This window comes from Coenobita brevimanus, chromosome 71, assembly GCF_032717465.1.
Source record: "Coenobita brevimanus isolate Jiangsu-jjx chromosome 71, ASM3271746v2, whole genome shotgun sequence".
Lineage (NCBI taxonomy): Eukaryota > Metazoa > Arthropoda > Malacostraca > Decapoda > Coenobitidae > Coenobita > Coenobita brevimanus.
In genome coordinates this window covers 38,077,022-38,099,634 of record NC_137024.1, presented here as the reverse complement: position 1 = coordinate 38,099,634, position 22,613 = coordinate 38,077,022, and the positions used below count along the sequence as shown (strand labels likewise).

Genomic DNA, 22,613 nt, shown 5'->3' with positions numbered 1-22,613 from the left:
TATCACTTAGGCTTCTCCCTTCCTTTCTTATATATATATTTTTTTTATGAGAACAGGTCATACGGCATATTTCAAGGGGAAATAAACAGGGAAAATTAGCGAACGAGTGCACATGAGGTGTTGCCAGGTGATAATTAGCCCATTCCAGATGTATGGCAGTATCAATTACCTTTTCTCTTTCTTTTATATATCATTTTGAATAAGAATAGGGCAAAGGGCACATTTCAATGGATAAAATGAGTGGAAAAATCCATCCAGCATTTGTGTAACGCAGCACAGCTGGTCAAGTGGGAGGAGAGGGTAATGGAGGGGAGGTAAGGAAGGGGGGAGTCAAGGACAAGAGAAAAATGGCTAAATTGTCAATAGTGGATGGGAGTACAGGTGACAGTACAGGGTTTAGAGGTGAGTTTATACAATATTAAACATTCTGGGTACTTACAACAAGTCCCTGGCTCCTGGACCCTAACTCAGAAAAATACCTCCCTACTGCACATGCACAGCACCTAATATCCTGTTCACACCAATAAGGGACATAAAAGAGTGAAATGAGGTGTCAGAGGTAAGTATAGCATGGAAAATACAGTACAGTACAATATGAAACATTCTGGGTACTTACAGCAAGTCCCTGGCCATCTCGATGAATAACCGCCTCCTCTCAGACTCTGACAGTAAGAAGGATTTCCTGAAGCACTTGCAGTACACTGTTCATGAAGTCTTGCACTGAACTTAGTCATTTGCACTCAGAAGTCCATTCTCTTAACACTGCACACTCTTGTCTTACTTATGCTCCATTGTAACTTTATGAAATAAGTGTTGCACTCTGCACTTAAAGTCTTTGCACTCATAAATCCATTTTCTAAACATAACACACTCTAGTAAATTTTAGCTACATTGAAAGTCTATTAAATCAGTCTCTTTTCACTCAGAATTCTAATGACGACGAGCGTGCACTCACGACAAGAGACGGGCGGTAAGTGGGGAGGATGCAGGGGCACTCTAGCGGACGTCAGAGGAATGACGCACCAAAACAAAGCTGTCCCGCGCCGGGTGTGCCAAGTTCAAATTACTGGCAGGAAAAAGTCGGATTTTTTTCAAATTTTTTGCGGTTTTCGGACCATTTTGGGAATATTGGATCCCGGGACAATAATGTCCGGTAAGTGGGGATGTCCGTAAAGTGGGCATCCTGATAGTACGGGGATTACTGTATGTATATATATATATATATATATATATATATATATATAAATATATATATATATATATATATATATATATATATATATATATGTCTATCTATCTATCTATCTATATATATACACATAAAGATATGCCCAATAATAGCAAACAAAAACAAAGCTGCCTTTCAGATGGAAATAAGGAACAGATTTCAGGCTCTATGTAATGCTGAATGTGATACTGATGAGCTGAATGACAGACTAACATAGACGAAATAGAACGTGCAGAATTAAATAAGCTTATCAACAAAAGACAAAGAGAAGAAAAAAGAAAGAGAAACATGGATCAGATCAAAGAAACCATCAAAAAATGGAAAAAGTCTGAAACAGGTACGAAGCAAAATGGCACTGGGAAGGCAACAAATTACATCACTGAAAAAGAAAAATGGTGAAATCATTAATTGCAGAGATAAGATGGTGAAGAGAGTTGAAGAATTTTACAAAGAACTGTATGCAACAAAGACAGTAGTACCAATAGCTAACTTTTCAGTTGACACAAGTGAAATAACTGAGGTGATGCCAAACGAAGTAAATATTTGTCTTAAAAATATGAAAAGAGGGAAGGCTCCGGGAGAAGATGGAATAGTAACAGATTTACTGTTGGATGCTGGAGTAGAAGTACAAAATAGGCTTGCTCACTTATTTACCCACTGTATAAAACAGAAGAAAATTCCCAAAACATGGTGTAATGCAATAGTTATTATACTCTACCAAAAAAAGGTGACTCAAAAGATATTAGTAACTATCGACCCATTAGCTTATTATCAGTTATTTGCAAACTCTTCACTAAAGTCCTTACAAACTGAATAACAACAATTTTGGAGGAAAACCAACCTCATGAACAGGCAGGATTCCAAAGCGGGTATTCGACCATTGATCATCTACATACAATGAACCAGCTAACTGAAAAAACTTTAGAATATAATAAACCACTGTGCTAAGGTTTTGTTGATTATGAAAAGGTTTTCGACACAGTGGAGCACACAGCAATCATAAATTCATTGTGAGAACAAGGAGTGAATGAGAACATTGTAAACCTGCTCGAAAACATATATAAAGAGGGAACTGCTACAGTTAAATTACACAAGGACTCAGAAAAAATTAAGATTGAGAAGGGCGTGCATCAGGGAGATACAATGTCACCAAAATTATTTACAGCATGCCTAGAAAGTATTTTCAGAAAGCTAGACTGGGAAAACAAAGGAGTGAACATTGATGGAGAAAAGCTAAACCATTTAAGATTTGCAGCTGACACTGTCCTAATTCCAGAAACACCGAAGGCATTGCAAGAAATGTTAAATGACCTGAACAGAGAAAGTCTGAAAGTAGGACTGAAGCTGAACCGAAGTAAAATTAAAGTAATGTTTAATCCACAAACACCAAAGAGCGTCATCAGAATAAGCGATGAAATTCTTCAAGAAGCTGAGGAGTACAACTACTTGGGACAAGTACTAAAATTAATGAAAGACCATGATAACGAAATAAAAAGACACATTACAATTGGATGGAAAGCTTTCGGTAAACATAGACACATTATGAAAAGTAGCTTGCCAGTTTGCCTGAAACGAAAAGTATATAACGAATGCATAATTCCAGCTATGACGTATGGTTGTGAGACCTGGAAACTGACCAAATCAATGGAATATAAATTAATTCGTTCTCAGAGAGGAATGGAAAGGTCAATGTTGGGAATATCTTTAAGAGACAGGAAAAGATCAACTTGGGTGAGAAAGCAGACTAAATTCAGATATTACAGAAGTTATAAAGAGGAGAAATGGAGGTGGGCAGGCCATATAGCAAGAATAAGGGATAACCGATGGAGCAAGAGGCTTAATGACTGGACACCAAGAGAATGTAAGCATAGCAGAAAAAGGCCAGACAGGAGATGGAGAGATGAGATAGAGAAATTTGCAGGGAAAACGTGGCAAAGATTGGCTCAGTCAAGGAATTCGTGGAAAAGGTTGGGGGAGGCCTTTGTTCAGCAGTGGACTAGTTATGGTTGATGATGATGATGATGATTATATATATATACATATATATACATATATATATAGGCAGTATATATATAGAGTACATACATATATTTTCTGGACCCTAACACACCCCACCTCAGGGTTTAAAAAAACATGAGGATGATGATAACGAAAATCAAATGCTTACATTTCCTTCCTTAGGCAGAAGTCTAGACAAGAAGGGTGGATCAATTAGGGAGATGCGCTGCTCAAGCCGGCTGCTGACGTGAGAGATAAGAGTCATGAGGACAGACACAAGCAGTGCCTGAGCCATGCTGGTGTGGCAACCTACGAAATATACCCAAAATTAATGACATAAACTTCATCATCCATTGACAATAAAACAAATGTAGACACTATCTCAAAATTATGAATGTTGCAATAGTACTCATTTACATTAACCCCTACACGGCGGGCGCCATTACGTAACATTCATAAGTTAGAGGACAGGCAACATTACATAATGTTTGACCATTTTTGTCATAATTCTTTGGTAAAATTGGACGATATGCTTCTGCAACTATTACACACTCAAGAAATACTAAGCAGATTATAAGTGAACAGTTATAAATAAATGCATGTCTTTTACTATTATAAGTTCACGTAAAACAGAAAATCATAGGGGCATTTGCCTTCTTTGTGTAAATAGGAAAAGTATATGGTATGATACTTATTGACAGAGTTGGGGAAATAACAGAGGAATTAGTTGAAGAAGAACAGGGAGGTTTTAGGAAGGGAAGATGTTGTGTAGATCAGATATTCATTCTTAGATCTTTAGTGGAAAAGTTTCTAGAGAAGAGAAAGAAGTTGTATGCAGCCTTCATGAAGAAAGCATATGACAGGGTGGATAGACAAGGATTGTGGAAAATATTACGAATAAATGGAGTAGATGGGAAGTTGATGATGGCCATGAAGAGTACATATGAGGGTGCTAGGCTGCAGTGCGTATGGATAGTGAACTGAGTGAATTTTTCTATCTGAAGGTTGGATTGAAACAAGGATGTGTCATGTCTCCATGGTTGTTCAATCTGTATATGGATGGGGTTATAAAAGAGATACAAGGTAGGGCAGTGGATGTTGGAGTGGGCCTAGTGAGAGAGGGCAGTGTTTGGAAGTTCCCTGTATTGTTGTTTGCAGATGATACTGTGTTGTTAAGTGAAGACAAAGGGGAGTTGCAAGGCTTGGTGGAAGAGTTTGGGAGAGTGTGTAAGAAACGGAATCTAAAGGTGAATGTAGGGAAGAATAAAGTTATGGTCTTTGAAAGAAGTGAAGTCAGTGAAAATACAGTGAGGCTGGATGAGGAGGAAATGGAAAATGTGAGTACGTTTAAGTACTTGGGTAGTGTGACGAATAAGTACGGAAGTTAAAAGGATGAAGTGCATGAAAGGGTACAACAGGAAAGAAAGGTTGTTGGTTCCTTGAAAGCAGTGAAGAGAAACAAGGAAGTGAGCATGGAAGTGAAAAAGTTGCTACAAGATAGTATTGTGATACCAACTCTAACATATGGAAGTGAAGCTTGGACCTTGTTGGAGGGATAAAAGTCAAGAATGAGAGCAATGGAGATGAGTTATTTGAGAGGAGCATGTGGAGTCACATGGAGAGACAGACTGACAAATGAAGAAGTGAAGGAGCATTGTGGTGTGGATGTGGATGTGACAGGAAGTGTTAGAAGAAACACACTGAGGTGGTTAGGTCATATGGAGATGATGGAGAATGAGAGACTGATGAGGAGAGTGCATGTGAGTGAGGTGGAGGGGTAGAGTGGAAGGGGGAGGCCAAGGGTGAGATGGAGGGATGGAGTGGAGAGGTATAAGAGAGGAGGGTGTGAGCTGGGAACAGGGCAATGAAATGGCGGGGGACAGGGCGACATGGAGGCAATTTGTTTGTGGCCACCTCTTACGGGATTAAGGTGTCTGGCAATAGATAGATAGAGATTAGAAACACTGTACATTTACATACAATGTTTAGTGTGGAATATACAAAATGAAGACAAAAATCATGGTAAATAATGCATAAATGATACAGCTAGTATTTAGTGGTGAAGAAAACAAAAGTGGGAACTCAGCTACCCTCACCCCACTGCACACCTGGTGACAAGATGCCACAAGTAGTACTCTGTTCCACCTCGCACAGCCAGTTGTCTAGCTGTATTGCTTGAATAGCACCTCTTACCTTTATTTTTCATTTATTTTCATCTATTTATAAATATATTGGCTTATTCCTTGATAATTTATTTTTCCAAAACCATGCTGTCCTACATGGGTGTATACTAGACAAGTTGCCCGCCCATGAGGGGTTAAATATGAGTAAATCACATCTTTACTGTTGTCAAGTACTTGAAATAACCACCTTTATCCACAGTAAGAAACTGCTAATTGTGAAGAAATTTTATATTAATCAGCCTTCTTATTCCTTGGAAAGAGTAGCCTTACTTTACAGCTCAACTTATCAGGCAGTTTCATTTTAATTGATCGATAGAGTAAGTACAAATGAGACTTTCAGTTACTTGGAAAAAAGAGATGATCAAGTCTCAGCTGAGTTGGAATAGGCAAAGGAAGAAGAAAGGTTGAAGAAAGTGTGACTTATCATTCACTACCCTCTACATGAAGGTCACAGGATGTGGCATGACATCCGCAGAAGAAAAAATATATATTATCTGTATTATTACACATTAAACTCAGAACTACCTAGAACACTATTTATTTATAAATCATTCACAACTATTAACAATTATTACAACACAAACTTTTTTTTTTAACAGAAAAGACTCACCTTGTTTTTGGAGTCTTTTGATACATAGCGAAAGCACTGTGCAGACTACCAGCATGGCTTCTGGTGTTAAGGTAAACTCATCTGCAGGTTTCTCAGACACAGGAGGTGGTGAATCCTGGCCATTTGTGAGCACCGGAGTTAGGTGTCCATTATGAGGCAAGGGGGCTGGGGAGGAGGCTGGGTCGGAGGCATCACTATCAGTGTCATCACAGCTCTCCAGTGCTCGACCCAAGCGAACTAGGACATCCTGGCACACCTGTGTATGCCACAACAACACAATGAACCTATCATAAGGCATCCCTTACCAACCATAGGGTTATGTTCTAGAAAAACTTGATGGAACTATGGGAAACTGGTTGAAGAGGCCTTGGTCCTATATACTGTAAACTATTAGGTCAAATGGAAAGAGGCAACCACTGTGAAACCTTACTATTAGGTCAAATGGAAAGAGGTAACCACTGTGAAACCTTCTAAGTCCTGTAAACATACCAGATGTCCAATATTATGCCTGTACTGGTCCTCCCCAACTTACAAACAGTTGGCTTAAAAATTTTTGCACTTAGGAATTTGTACTTTCTGTAAAATATTCAATAACTTACATGGAATTACATGAGATATTCAACACTTTACTATAAAATAGGCATTGTGTTAATGATTTTGCCCAACTGTGTGCTAACACAAGTGTTTTCAGCACGTTTAAAAGGCTTGGTAGGTTTGGCTAGGTTATGATATTCAGCTGGTCAGGTGTATTAACCCGTGGATTGTGCAATTACCTTTTTTTAACCCACCTCGTGGTGCACAAAAAATGATTTATTTTTTTCTTTTCTTTTTTTTAGGTTTTTGTTTATCAAAAACTTCAAGATAAACATCCAGGGCATCATCTGGTGAAAAAAAAAAAAAAAATCTCTCTCTCTCCATCTTTGCACAGGGCCATGCATAAGTGTACGTAGGTGAGTAGTGAAAAAAAAAAAAATAGTTTTTGTTTATTATAAACTTGAAAATAAACATCCAGGGCATCATCTGGTGGAAAGAAAAAATCTCTCCCTCTCCATCCTTGCATAGTGCCATGGGTAAGTTTACGTAGGGGTGGAGTAGTTAGCAGTGATGCACGGCCAGCACAGCCTGAGCTATGGCTCGCAATGTGACGCTACCCAGCCTGAGCTGTGTCTTGCAATCCACGGGTTAAATGCATTTTTCAGCTTACGAGCAGTTTCTTGAAACATAACCAGTTCTTAAGTAGGGGGGGCCCGTATATCACTTAATTACAATGTACAGTCAAGTCTTGAGTAACACGCAGTTGAGTGACATGTTTTTGTACTTACACAGTAAGCACTAATTCAACAGGTCATAATCAATGCAGGAAAATTTTGAGCTTAGGCAGGAAGCGTCAACTGGCTGGGTGACGTAATCTGAAAGTCGTGCGTGCCGACGTCACCCACCAGACTCATCATGATTGGCAGGTTACATCTGGGTACATCCACCTCTAATGACTCCTATCTTGATGCTGCTGCTACACCAGTCGACAGAGTCAGCTCCAATGTTTCAGTCCTGGACTTCGAAGGATTCGACTTAGATGCTGAAGATGGAAGTGCAGGAACAGCAACATCTCAACAATGACAACAACACTGGGGGTGGGGAGCGGAGGGAGAATGCCTGGGAGCTACGTATCAACAACACACAGTGCCCAGCCTAATTTTTGTTACCAGGAAACCATTTACTACGCTGGGTGGTAACCATAAACCCAAATTTTGGTGCCTGGTATTTAGTGGGTAATTATTGCTCTCCAATCGGATTGAGCCGGTGAAGGTTTATATCCAAGGGGTGGTTCGGGTTGATTGCTCATGTAATGCCACTCAGGGATGAGTGAGGCTGGTCACTCTCATCTTAAATGTCGGGACCAACTGCCTAGCCCCAGGTTCCTACACTCCTCATGGGGCAATGTGGGATTGGATGATGAATGGATGGATGAATACTGGTACGTAAGCCAACACTCGGACGTTTGACCCAAGATGGCCGCCCAGTGTTTACATGTGCTAAGCCCTCATTGCAGGCCTCTACACAGGCAGCCTCCTTTATGCCACCCCTCTGAAGACCAAATCATGTTCGTCCACTTTTTCATGTGTCCTGCACCTGAGATCATCTCCCTTGCATTCTCTGAGTTACCTAACCTTCTTGCCTATGTAGGGCCACCAAAGCAACACTGCTATCACCAAGTAACAGTGCAAGTGTGTAACGAATAGTGCTAAATACGATATCAAATCGAGATAACTTTTTGGGGGTTTTTTGCGTGAAATAAACCGAACTCATAACTTAGGAATCATGTCTGGTGCTACCAATCAGGGAAAGCATGGTGCTACTATATGTTAGTAAGCATCATAACGAGGAGCAGGGAGCAAGCAAGTTTGCTGATGCCCTAAAGCTGCCCTAGTATACAGTCTCTGCAATAATAAAGAAATCTGATGCTGTCCTAATGGCATTACAGAATGTGCCTACTTCAATTGTTAAATGACTAACCAGAGCTACGGAACCCATAATGGAGGAAATGCAGTGTCTCACAGCAATGTGGTTAAATGAACTTAACTGAGGGAAGCAACCCCTGCATCACAGATTTAACTGTACTGAGACTCTCCATCTGTGGAAAGATCTAAGAGCAATGAAAGGAATGGAGGCTAAGGGGCAGTTCAAGGTCAGCACGTGCTGGCCTTAGACATGTGACCATGCATGGTGAGGTTGCTAGTGCTGACCACATAGTGGCTGTGGACTTCCCCACAAAGCTGAAAGCAATCATAGAGGAAGCAGGATATTCTCCAAAACAGGTCCTGAACTTTGAAGGGATGGGCCTGTTTTAGAAACTTCTCTCAGAAAACTTACAGAAGTAGGGAAAAAACAGTGTGCCAAGCCTTAACCCATCACGTCCCGAGCTATTTCACACCTCCGACACCCTCCAATCCCGAGCTATTTTGGAAAAAAAAAATTTTGGCTAAAACCTCCGCTTTTAGTGAGAAACATCGAAAATTCATAGAGAAATCGCTCACCTGAGGTTTAAAATACTCGATACAGGTAGCAGTGCCTCCTTACCTTACTGGGTTTTCTATCAGGCTGGCTCCAAAGAAAACGAGTTCTATGGGAGGGTAACTATTCCACACCACTCATAAACGGTATTTATTTATTCATTTGGTACAAATTTATATGCAGTACAAGAGTACTGTATACTGATTTTCAAACAGTAATATAGGCATTATAAGAATTGTTTCACTCACTAACTCATCAACATACCTGACCTTTTTTGGTGACATTACCTGATCATCATTTCTGACTGTTTCTTCCTCTAATGCTATGTAAGCTTTGTCCTCCACATTGTCACCGATTGGGGAATCACTCTGGCCCTGAATGTCTTTATTGGACAGGTCACTGGTAACAAGTGAATTGCTGAGACAATGGCATGTGGTGTAAGGCACTGTCACTGCCTGGGATCTTGTAGAGGAATAGAGGAAGGTGTCCCGCGTATACGTACCAAAAATCATGCACGAAAATTGAAAATTGTGCAAATTATGAACCTTGCAATTGCACAACGTATCAGTACATCGACGGGACTAGCTGTGACAAAATGTTGCAAATGTACCCATACATCAATGGGATGCCTCGGGTTAAGGCAGTCAAGGACAGCCTCACCCTCCTCCATGGTGCAAATGCAGAGAGGGGACCTTGAGCTCAAACCCCTCCTCGTTAATCACTGGAAGAACCTCCGGGCACTAGCAGTGTACATGAAGGAGAACCTTGGGGTTACTTGAAAGTGTAACTCCAGAGCTTGACAGACCTCTGAACTCTGCCGCTCTTACATAGCAATTTACCTGTCCCTCAACCTGTGTGACTATGCCAGCCATAGCAATATGGCAAACTGTTTTCTCCTCCTGGTGGACAACGACCTGAGCCATCCTGACAGCATGGAGGACTGGATGTATAATATCAAAGTGGTGTACCCTCCACCCAACACAGCCAATGGACCAAGGCATCATCGCCACTTTCAAGCTCACTATCTCCAATCCGCCATGGAGGCTGAGGTACTCGATGGAGACTGATGCAATGGGACACTTCTGAAAGAAATATATCAAGATCGTCATTGACAACATCAAGGCGGCATGGAAGAAAGTGCAACCAAGCACACAGAAAGCTGTCTGCCGAAAAGTATGGCCGCAGTGTGTTCACTTCTTCATGAGGTTCCCAGCCGTGGAGAATATCCTTACTGCAATCCTTCATCTCTCACACGAGAAAGGATTTGAGGAGATTGACATAAAAGATATTCAAGATGTCTTGGACAGCCACACTGAGTAACTCTCAACAGTGGAGCTCACTGAGCTATGAGAAACAGGCAGCGGAGGCACAGGAAGATGATGAGTATGAGCCCCTTCATGTTCTCGACATCAAGACCTTGAAGGAGTTCCTAGCAAAGATGGACAAGATAATTTCATACAGCCATGGCAAGGACCCAAACCTGATGAGGAGTGACGCAGCAACATATGGCACAAACTAACACTTGGGGCCATACAGGGAGCTCCTGGCAACTAAGAAAAAGGCAACACGCAGACCACCATCACACCCTTCTTCCTCCATGCCACCAGCACCAAGCTCCTGGCAACAAAGAAAAAGGCAGCAGAATAGACCACCATCACATCCTTCTTCCCTCATGCCACCAGCACCAAGAAGGGCAATGGCCATCAATGAGTGGGATGCAAACACTACATCCGTCTAACCTCCATCCGTCACATCTGTCTTGTCTAATTTGCCATCTGGCTCGCCCCTATGCTGCCCCCACGGTCACACCACTTTGCTCTCCATCACCCTCACTGCATCACTCTCCCTCAGTCTCACCGCACTGCTCTCCCTTGGTCTCACCAGTTCACTCTCCCCACCTCTCTTCATCTTCTCCTGAGAACCTGCAGTGACCATCCAGGCCCTCTAGCTGTCTCCAGCCTCAGGGTGACCTATGGTAACAACTCACACTGGCCTAGGACATACTTCAGGTGGCTTCCATCCCCCCCCTCCATGGTCATAGGCACCCTCCCTATCCTCACTGAACCTGGGTTATATAGACCTTGCTATATGATAAATGAGAAAGCTCCTGACACATTATCATTTTAGAGTGAGATCTGAGTGTACACAACAATTAAAATCTTAACAAGAACTTCATCATCTGCATTACCTGCAAAACACACACACACACACACACACACACACACACACACACACACACACACAAGTACAGGAATGGGTGGAATGAGCAAAAAATTTGGTGGATGATGTACAGTAGTTGGAAGAGAGATATATAACCAGTGAAAATAGAGGTTGAGGTATTGATACAAATGGGTGGAATGGGTCAAAAATCTGGTGGAAGGTGGGGTTGGAACAGAGAGATATAACCTGTGAAAATGGGTTTTGAAATACTAATACAGTAAGGTCCCGGGTTACGTCAGTATCGACTTACGTCAATTCAAGGTTACGACAGTCGGTCCGTGAGTGGAAATTTTAAAATATAAGAAAATAAAGAAAAAATACGTAAAGCGTGGGTTTTGAAGTGTTGCTAAGTACCGCGAGATGTCTCTGGCATTTTCCCACCTCACGCTTGACTACCAACAATCACTCTCAGTCTGACTGCTACCACCGCCTGATACAGTGATACCGTCATTTTCTTGTGTTTTTCGCCATCCTGATTCCAAGATGCCTAAGAGACAGCTTCCTGGTGACCATAACGACTCCAAGAAACGCAAGACCATCACATTACGTGAAAAAGTCGATATTATTAAGCGTAATGAGAAAGGAGAAAAGGCATCAGCAATCGGACGTGCGCTTGGGATGAGCCGTACTACCGTAGCTACCATCCTCAAAGACAAGGAACGTATCTTGACTCACGTTAAAGGTGCAACTCCCATGCAATCAACTGTGATTACCAAGCAAAGATCGGGACTGTTGATTGAGATGGAACGGATGCTAATGCTGTGGATTGAGGACAATAATCAACGGTGCATGCCTCTGAGTGAACAGTTAATCTGTGAAAAAGCACGCACACTCTACCAAGACCTTAAGAAAGAAAAAAGTGAGGAAAGTGAGACCAACGAGACATTTGTGGCATCAAAAGGTTGGTTTACTCGTTTCAGGGCTCGAGCAAACCTAACCAGCAAAAGAATTTTCGGAGAAGCAGCTAGTGCAGATGACGATGCAGCAAAAACATTCGTTAAAGAGTTGGAGGAGTTGATTGAGAAGGAAGGCTACATTCCAGAACTTATATTTAATGTTGATGAAACGGGACTAAACTGGAAACGAATGCCTAACAGAACCTATATTGCTAAAGAAGAAAAAACCATGCCAGGTCACAAAGCATCCAAAGAGCGCCTAACGCTACTTTTGGGGGGAAACTGTGCAGGCGATTTCAAGCTTAAACCGCTACTCGTGTACCACTCCGAAAATCCAAGAGCTCTTAAGGGGATCCTTAAAGCTAGCCTACCAGTTCATTGGAAAAGTAATTTAAAGGCTTGGGTGACTAGTGGAATTTTCATTGACTGGTTTTCAAAGTGTTTCGTGCCAGAGGTTGAACGGTATTGTGCTATGAAGAATCTGCCATTCAAAGCTCTTCTCATTATTGATAATGCTCCTGGCCATCCTTCGAGCCTGACAGAGTTGCACCCTAATGTAAAAGTTGTGTTTATGCCACCAAACACAACATCAATCCTACAACCCATGGACCAACGTGTAATAAGAGCTTTCAAGGCTTACTACCTGAGAAAAACATTCAGACAAGCAATACGAGCAACAAAAAATGGTAAAGTAACACTCAAAGAATTCTGGAAAGATTTCAACATCTATAAGGCAGTTAAAAATATTGGAGAATGTTGGGCTGAAGTGACTGAGACAAATATGCACGGAGTGTGGAAAAAAGTGTGCCCTAACCTCGTAAATGACTTTAAAGGATTTGATGAAGACAGTATAAACGAAGTCAAGCGCAACTGTGTGAAAATTGGAAACGATTTAAATCTGGACATAGACGAGAGTGATGTACATGAACTTGTTGATTCACATGATCAAGAGCTGAGTAATGAAGACTTGCTATACCTAGGAAAGCAAATGGAAAATGATGAAAAAAGTGATGAGGCAGAACCGCTAAGACAGTTTAAGATTAAGGAAATGGCAAATGCTTTCAACTTCCTAGAAAAAGCAATGGCTGCATTTGAAGATCAGGACCCAAATGCAGAGAGGTTTGCCAAAGCGTACAGGGGAATTGAAGATGCAGTGTCCTGTTATCGTCAAATCTATGACGAAAAGAAATATGCCGCCAAGCAGTCTTCAATTCTCCAGTTTTTCAAGCGAACTGAACACCGAGCCACAACTTCACCACCAGTTGCTACCTCATCCTCATCGTCAACCCCTGACTCCCTATCTTCAGCCCCTGACTCCCCTGCTTCAGCCCCGGACTCCCCTGCTTCAGCCCTGGACTCCCCTGCTCCGGTCCCTGACTCCCCTGATGCAGTGCCTTCCACATCGCAACCCCAGTAACGAGTCAAGTTGATGTCAGAAGGTATGTAGTGACACATAGTATGCATCTTTTATTACAGTACCATACAGTAATCGGTCATTTTATCACTGAAATAATTTTGCTGTCCGAGTGAGAAAAAAAAAACCATCAAACTTGATGTTAGAAATGCTTACATTATCGTGCTGGTAATGATGTTATTTCATATTTTACGGCAGTAATTTACAGTAAACTTTATTGTATGATGAAGTATGAAAAGTGCTTGAATATAGGAATAAAATGTGTGTTGGCAGTGTGCACGTGTGTAAGGACGGGAGAGTGAGGGAGCGGCAGCCAGACTCAGTTGTGGGTGAGGCAGTGGTGGCGTAACTCTGCTGCCATGACGATGAGAAGTGCTGTTACCGCAGCGAGTGCGGTACTGTGACGAAGACTCTTAGCTAGTACAACTTATATTTTATTCAATAAATATCATCAGTTCAAAAGACTATGTTTCTTATACATACCTGTTATAAGATTATTACATGTATAGTATGCAATGTATGGTTGAAAAATCTGTAAGATGCATTGCGGTAAGCATAATCATACGACGTACTGTATAAAACTCGAGTTACGTTCAAAATCGGCTTACGTCATGTCTCAGGAACGGAACTCTGACGTAACCCGGGACCTTACTGTACTAGTAGTTTTATTCCAGTGAACATTTATTGACAGCTTTCATCATTAACAGTAAGATCAGCTCACAGTGTTCTTATTTACCTGGCATCTTGTGACAAGTAAAAATTATATGGTCGCAGAGTAAAACAAGGAAATGAACAATAAAAAGCAACTGTTCAGCGTATCTGCTGGTTACAGCTTGTAACAAAACTACAAGCCATTACACTATTGGACAGGAAGGGGGTTACGGCTGCTTCCTAAGGTCATTAGCAAAAATATTACATCAATTTATGAGAAATATGTATGCTGACAATTCTCTCATTCCTTACAATGCCAAATTCTTTGTGTAGTCTAACAGCTGACCTTCCATGTAACTGTTTCACACTGCCATTTTCTTACCATAAGCTGCCCCTGATAATTTTGCTTAATTCTTCCTCAGTTTTCATTTGTCACTGCTTTTCTGATAACTCTTCAGGGTGAACTATGTACTGTATACAACTGTGTTCTCTGCCACCATGGTTATCCCCTATGCTGACCTATGCCTCCTCCAAACTGAATGTTATTTACATATATGAATGGATCTACACTGTAAAAAGAAAGAAATTATAAACCTGTTTTTCTATACAGTTTATGTATGTACATGGTAGCACAGTATATGCAATTGTCGATGTTTATATGTTCACATGTGATTATGAGTATGTGTGTATGTGCATATGTGGTGATGATAAAAAATTACTTCATACAGCAAGGGTGGGATTCTCAAAAAATTTATCCTCAATTCACTGCTGTAACTTATGGCCATATTCTAAATGGCTTTGATATAGCAACTCTTCCTTAGCAATTTATTTTGCTCATTACATCTTAGCATCCTCTTCTATGTTACTGATGCAAGACATGTCAACATGAAAATGATATTACAGTAGAACCTCTTTGGTCCGGACCCCTTTAATCCGGATATCTGTTAATTCAGACAAAATTTAAAAATAATAGGCTCCAAAAATATGTTGAAAGTAATTCTAAAGTCATTTTCAGTATCAGCGCGGAAAGTGATCGTCAATCGTTTAGTCTCGGACCACGCTAGGTCGCAACATGGACGCCTGTTTAAACACACGCTAGCATTCGTCCCATCAACTAGTTCACCAACCATTTATATTTTTACGCAGTATTTCAAAAGTTAATCCTCCTTACCATGCCTCTTAATGCAAGTGTAGCTTCTGCAATGAATAAAGGTGTTAAAAGGAAACATGTAACACTAAGTATTGCAGATAAAGTGAAAATACTGGATAAACTAGAGGCTGGTGTTCCTCCAGGAAAACTCGTGAACGAGTTTGGTATCGGCAAACAAACTGTGTCGGACATCAAGAAAAACAAAGATCAAATTAGACAGTTTGCTTTAAAATTTGATGTTACAAACAGTGACTGTGGTGAAAATAAAAGAAAAACTCTAAAAATGCCATTGGACAAGAATCTAGAAGAGGCTGTTTATAAATGGTACATACAGCAGCGATCATGCGGAGTGGTAGTGAGAGGAATTGAACTCCAATCTGCAGCAGAAAGGCTCGCCAAACATCTTGGTCATAACAATTTCAAAGCTAGCTGTGGATGGTTATGGAGATTTAGGAAACGACATAATATACGGAACAAGAAGGTGTGTGGAGAATCCCTGAGTGCTGATGCTGCAGCTGTGGAACTGTTCCGAAAAAAACTGAATGGCATCATTGATAGTTCAGATTTACGTCTGTGTCAGGTTTATAATGCAGACGAAACTGGTATATTCTGGAGATCCTTGCCAGATAATACCCAGGCATCAGTGAATCAAGCCAAAATCCCTGGGAGAAAATTAAGCAAGGAGAGAGTATCAGCACTCGTATGCGCAAATGCCGACGGCAGCCACATGCTCAAGCCTGTCCTTGTTGGCAAATCAAAACAACCTCGAGCTATCAAAGATATCATGCATGAGCTCCCAGTGCATTATTACAGCAGTGCAAATGCATGGTTTACTGGGGAGATAACATCAGACTGGTTTTACCATCATTTTGATCCTGAGGTAAGAAAATATCAAACAGAGGTGCTTAAAATTCCCGCAGAAAATGTTAAGGCATTACTGCTTCTTGATAATGCCCCATCACACTCGAACATTGAAAAACTGTGTAGCAGAGATGGAAAAATTTGGTGTCTTGCTCTGCCACCTAATACAACCTCTCTTATTCAACCTATGGACCAAGGTATCATCGTGGCCTGTAAGAGACTTTACAAAAGAAAGTTTTTGGAGGAAGTAATGGTGGTGTTGGAATCGAGTGAGGACAGATTTGATGACACAAGGGGCAAGAGGACACTCGAAAATCTTAGAAATTACAACCTTAAGTCCATGATATTTAACTGGGCAAAGGCTTGCAGAGAATTGAAAACCACTACTCTATCGAATGCTTGGAAACAGTTGCTGTATTCAGACGATGTTGAATTTGACTTCGAAGGATTCCAGCCTCAGGATTATCATAAAACTCTGTTGGCTGCTGGAGAGACCTTAACCCTCGTGGATGTGGACGAATGGTTGGATGAAGATGGTGATGATCCTGGATGCCAAAACCTAACAGATAAAGAAATTGCAGACAGTGTTGTAGGAGCTGATAATGTTGATAGCCCTGATGATAACAGTGATGATGATGATGATCTCCCTGAAAAATTACCATTGTCACAAGCCCGGGAACACATGGATTGGCTAGTGAAATTCCTCGATCACTGCCCCTACAGCAACATGAAAACTTACTACGAGCATATGAGGACTCTACGAGATATAGTAATTAAGGAGCAGTGGAATAGGAAGACACAAACGAAGATTGATAACTTCTTCAACCCACGTCCTTCATCACGGTCTGCTTCTACAGAGCCTCAACCCTCCACTAACACATAACTAGTAAGTAACCAGAATCAATTAATTTCTATATCAGTTTATTTCTGAGTAATTTATTTTATTTCTTATTATTTATAGCATCATGATTATAAAGGTCAACTGCACCTCACTCCCCACGTTGAGGGACAAGTTGAGATTACGCACTGAGGGCTGTTATTTTACTATTCATTTTGTTGTCTTCGCAGGTCCTGTACCGCATATTGTAATCTGTTGCCCGATTTTATGTGAGTACAGTGCTGTTGTCATTTTATAAATTATGGAGGGGTCAGTGCAGTCAACAGATGTTTGGCCTTGTGTAACGCATGGATGCTCCATAGTCTCTCCACACTACACCACCAGCCACCCGATGCTACCACAGCACAGTTTTTTGTAATTTTTCATCACAAGACTTCATTAGGGATGATTACTCGACGTGACAAATATTGATTTCAATAGATTTTAACATACTGTATTTTGATGGGCATGCAGTATTTCTTGCTAGCAACATGAATGTAAAACAAATTGCAGAAACGTGTGAGCAACAGCACAAAGTCAGGCGTTTGCGTGGTTGTCATAGCAACCCTACACTCCTCAAGACAACGGTGCAGCAGTGCACCACAAGTGGATGTCGTGATGCATTATTTTTTTATGACTGCCTAACAGTTCCTTGCTATGGATATGTCAAAAGGTAGCAATGATGGATGGTAACTCTGGCTTCGAACACTAGTACTGTACAATCATAATTTATATAAACTGCTGAGGACAATTGTGAGCACAGGGCGACTGTGGCTACCCGTAGTTCCTCACCACACTACGTTTTTTTTTTTTTTTTTTTTTTTTTTTTTTTTAAATCCACAGGAGTTTGCTTACACAAAAATAGGTCAGAATATTCTGCAGTGTTTAGTAATTACTGTAGGTTATTTTTTGCACTTAAATGTGCTTTACTTGTACAGTACATCAAACATTAGCTTCTTGCCCATATGGGTGTTATCAATATGCCAAAGAAGACAATGTATTTTTTGCCTACATAAGTTTTATTTTTATTCAAAATATTACAGTTAATTAATTAATTTATTTTTTTGCCTACACGGGCCTTAGTCACTTACTACAATTTATAATGTAGGCTAGTTTCTTGTCATGGCCTACCTGTAAATTATGCAATACAAAACTATTGTACATGATTAGTTTGGTTATTTTAGTATCCTTTCATCTTTTGCAGTTACGTAGGGTTGACATATGCCACATATGTTAATAATTAACAAACATACCATATGTAGACAGTTTTTGGTATGAACTGGAGATTACCCTGATGGTCCGGACAATCTGCTAATTCGGACAACCCTTCCCCCCATATAGTCCGAATGAGAGAGGTTCTACTGTATTAGCATTCAAGAAAATGTTGAGATGTGATATGCAAAGTATGCTGATGATGAAATGTGCTATTAAATATACAGATACAGTACAACTCTTCATGCTGATGCAAGTGAATCAAGACATAAGAAAAGACTCTTGATTTACCCTTGCAACTTCCTCAGTGGCTCTTTTGTGAATAAAACATGATACCAGCGTAAGGAGGGAGTGAAGGAAGAGGCGGTGGTGGTGTGCAGGCGTCTGGTCACTCCCCTCCTCACTGTTGTTTTCATAAACACTACGGCTTTTCTCCAACAGGCGCTTCAAGTTGCCTTCAGCACCTTCAAAGTTCTTTTCACATGTCAATCTGTTGGGAGGGAAAAAAATATTCTCTCTCTCTCTCTCTCTCTCTCTCTCTCTCTCTCTAGCTGGACACCACTATCCTGTAAGGGGTGGTCGTTTATCTTTGAGTTAGTGGTTTTACAGGGAGGGATACTAACCCTCTGCCAACCTGCTTGTTGACACGTATGGAATATGTGTGGGTTGGTTATATAGTTATCAACCAGCAATGTATATGGTTTCCTGGCTTACAGGAAACCTTTTGGCTCATCCCTCAATGTAAAGGCACCTGAAAAAGAAAGAAGAGTAATAAAAAGTGACAGGAAAGATAGGAGAAATAGGAAGAAAGGAGGGCAGACAAAAAGAATAACATAAAATTACTGAATGATAAATACTGTACAGTACATAAAACACCAGTAATTAACCAAAAATTACAGAACCCCAAACTAACCTACAACTGCTTGAATTATACTCACCTCTTAACAGAAAACCGTTAAATGCATATTATCTTCTGGCTAAAACCTGACAATTTTATTTAGCTGAAGGAAGTAACCTAATCTGAGGATAAAACTTCTCAAGTACCAGCAACTTTTATTTGATGGCCATCCATCCATCCAGCAACCAATCCTTTTCTGTTCCAACAAGAGCATAGATGCCAAGAATTAGACTGCTCCGTCCAGACACTTATGGCCAGGTGGCTATCTTAAGTAGCACGAGCAGCATTGTGTGCAATATGAGGTCTGTTCTGAAAGCATCCAACCTTAGGCTCTAAAAAAATGAAGAGCTAATCTGTTGGCCTAGGACACTAATCCTCCTCAAAGTAGGTCCCTTCTGACTTCGCACAAGCAGCCCTGCATTCTTTCCACTGCCTGACACATTTTTCAAAGTTGGTTTTTGGTATCTCCTGCAGATGCTTTGTCGCATTCCTCATGATCTCTTCCCTCATCTCAAATTGGGAACCCTTCAGCAGAGTTTTGAGCTTGGGGAATAACCAAAAGTCGCACAGAGCCACGTCTGGCGAGCAGGGAGCCTGTTGGACATGTAAGATGTTGTGCTTGGCCGAAAATTCCTGAATCAGTTGAGAAGAATGGGCAGGGGTGTTGTCATGGTGCCCCTTCCAGCTTGATGCTTTCCAAAGGTCTGGTCTATTCTGCCGAACTGCATCATGAAGACAATGGATAACGTTAAGGTACTAATGTTAGTTGACAGCCTGACCTTCTGGTCCATATTTGAGATGGACAACACCATGGTAGTCAAAAGAAACTGTCAACATGCATTTCACCTTTTTTCTGGCCAAGGTCACCTTGCATGCTTCCACTGGAATGACTGTGCTTTGGTTTCTGGGTCATACCCGTACACCCAAGTCTCATCTCCAGTGTTAACAGTCTTCAGAAAGTCTGGATCACGATTTGCACAATCCAACATGCCTTTAGCAACGTTCATCCACAGAGCTTGTTGTTCACGAGAAAGAAGCTTTGGAATAAACTTGGAGGCAACTCTTTGCATGCCCAAATCATCCATTAAAATTTTATGTGCTGATCCATCACTGATTCCAATTTCGTTAATAATATCTCTGACAGTCATCTGACGATTTAACAAGACCAAATTGCAGACTTTCTTCACATTTTAAGCACTCCTGCTTGATGATGGCCTCCAAGGGTGTGAATTGCTCTTGGCTGACGTTCGGCCATATTATAAGCAATTGTACCAGTCCTTTATCTGCGTTACCCCCATCGTTTCATTCCCCAAAACTTGCTGGATCTTCGTGATAGTTTCAACTTGGGTATCACCTAGTTCTTAGCAAAATTTGATGCAGTAACATTATTCAACTTTTTCGGTCATCGAGATGACTAAGGGAACGCAAAGAGCATAAGGTGCACAACCATGAAAACAGGGTGACTGACAGCCACTGAAACACTCGTGGTGGCTGACATGAATCATGCATGGGCACGAAGGTCCTTTGCACAACACAAAACGCCGCCCCTATGCTTCCACTGGCTGGTGAGAAAAAAAAATGAGGTCAGACACTTTCTAAATAAACTTTGTAAATCTCAAACACCCTTTGCATGTAAATTCATGCAGGCCCATCTGGGAAAAGCACCGTAACCAATCACACCATGTGACCAAGGCATATTCCAGCCAAAAGCCAGATTAGCTAATTTAGTGATGGGAAGCATCCCAGTTATAACTGGCTAACAAATATTTTATATGCCAATTCCTTGTTCATGATGTATAACTTCTAACCAAGGTTAAAATAAATACTATGCTCTGATCGTGTAACTTACGCTCTCAGGTAGTGAGCCACTGCTAGTAACGGCTGGTCACTGCTGGTGTACACTGTGGCTAGGTTGCTGTGCACCAACCCGCCTTCTGGCTGATGGTGGAGGGCCTGCAGACACACAAAACATATTGGTACTCATATGTATTTAATCTATCTATCTACTCCTAGGCTGCTTCCCCCAAAGAAAGGGAGGTAGTCAAGGCAGGATGACACACTCCCAATTCACTTATCCAAACCCTCACATCTGTTCATATCTTAGCCCCCATGGGAGAAGGGACAGATCCTCACCGCACCACACTGCACGAGGGCCAACTACACAGTGCAATCAGTGACATCTGCACCAGGGCACAACAGCAGAGCTGGTTTACCCATGCCACACCATAATGGACCCATCCCCTTACCCGCACCTGACCTGATCAGCTGATCAGACCAAATACAGGAGAATATCCGCTCAAGGCCACGTCACCATTTATTCATTCACAATTTCTCATCGATCATTCCTATCACGTGCAGCCATCATTTTACAAAACCATTCCATAAAACTTATGATCCCATACATGACATGATCCATGACCAGAATTTTAAATTACATGTTCAAAAACCTGATAATTAAAATAGCTTCCACATTAATTCACCCACCATTAAAGCCTATGAAACTCTGAACCCAATACCACAGGTTAAACGTCCAGTAAGAGGTTAGCAAATTTCTATGGGCAAGATACATTCTGTCAACTGTAAAGCTCAAAAATGGAGAAAACCTTTCATCATGTGCAATTCTCCAAAATTAATTCATTGCAGTCATTTACCATATTCATTAGCTCTTTTGTTTCTGAACTCTCCGTAACTCACTTTCTCACACATTCATTTGCACTATAGTGTCCCACATCTACCTGCAGTTCACCATCCACTTAGCTGCATACCAGGCTAAGCACAAAGATGGCGAAATCGAGTTATATCTGCCACTGCCTCCCCACACCCTTCCATTATATCAGAAAGCTGAGAGGTACCCAAAATGCAGCCCACAATAAAGTAAAAAATCCAATACATCTAACAAAACTTCTTTACCTTATAGCACAGTAATGTGGTGCAAACTAAGTCTTGAGTATATACAGGTCTATGTGCCAGTGCTCACATCCGTAGGGCAGGCCAATCACATGCCGCCTAGTGTACTGTGTGGGTCAATGATTCCCAATCATCGCACTCCTAATATGCTGAGTACCATCTCATACCACGAGTCCTTTAGATCCTTGCCCTGCATCTAGTGCTCTCTCTCTCTCTCTCTTTACTGTAATAACTGTGGTCATGTCTAATACCAGCAGTGATAATGATATGCCAGGATCCTTTAGGTGAAGGAGAAAAGGCCCCCATCCTGAGACCTTAGCCGCAAAATGTTGCTAAAAAACAACGCAACAGTATGGCATGGTACTATACTATCTATTTTGAGAAGTAATGTAATTATCCTTTTATCTTAATATCATTTTAATATTAGCTTACAACAGGGAAAAAAGGTTGCTGGTTCTTTGAAAGCAGTGAAATGGAACAGGGAAGTGAGCATGGA

General features: G+C 41.1%; 1 protein-coding gene across 1 annotated transcript in view; it reads right to left on the bottom strand.

Annotated features, from left to right (window-relative positions):
* Window positions 1-22,613, bottom strand: part of Smg5 (Smg5 nonsense mediated mRNA decay factor) — a 179,230-nt gene that overhangs the window by 78,124 nt on the left and 78,493 nt on the right. Inside the window, exons 5-8 of the mRNA XM_080277945.1 lie at window positions 21,060-21,163; window positions 18,604-18,802; window positions 6,020-6,275; window positions 3,396-3,535 (exon numbers count right to left, since the gene is read on the bottom strand). Coding sequence (XP_080134071.1) covers window positions 3,396-3,535; window positions 6,020-6,275; window positions 18,604-18,802; window positions 21,060-21,163 — 699 coding nt within the window. The remainder of the gene's footprint in view (window positions 1-3,395; window positions 3,536-6,019; window positions 6,276-18,603; window positions 18,803-21,059; window positions 21,164-22,613) is intronic.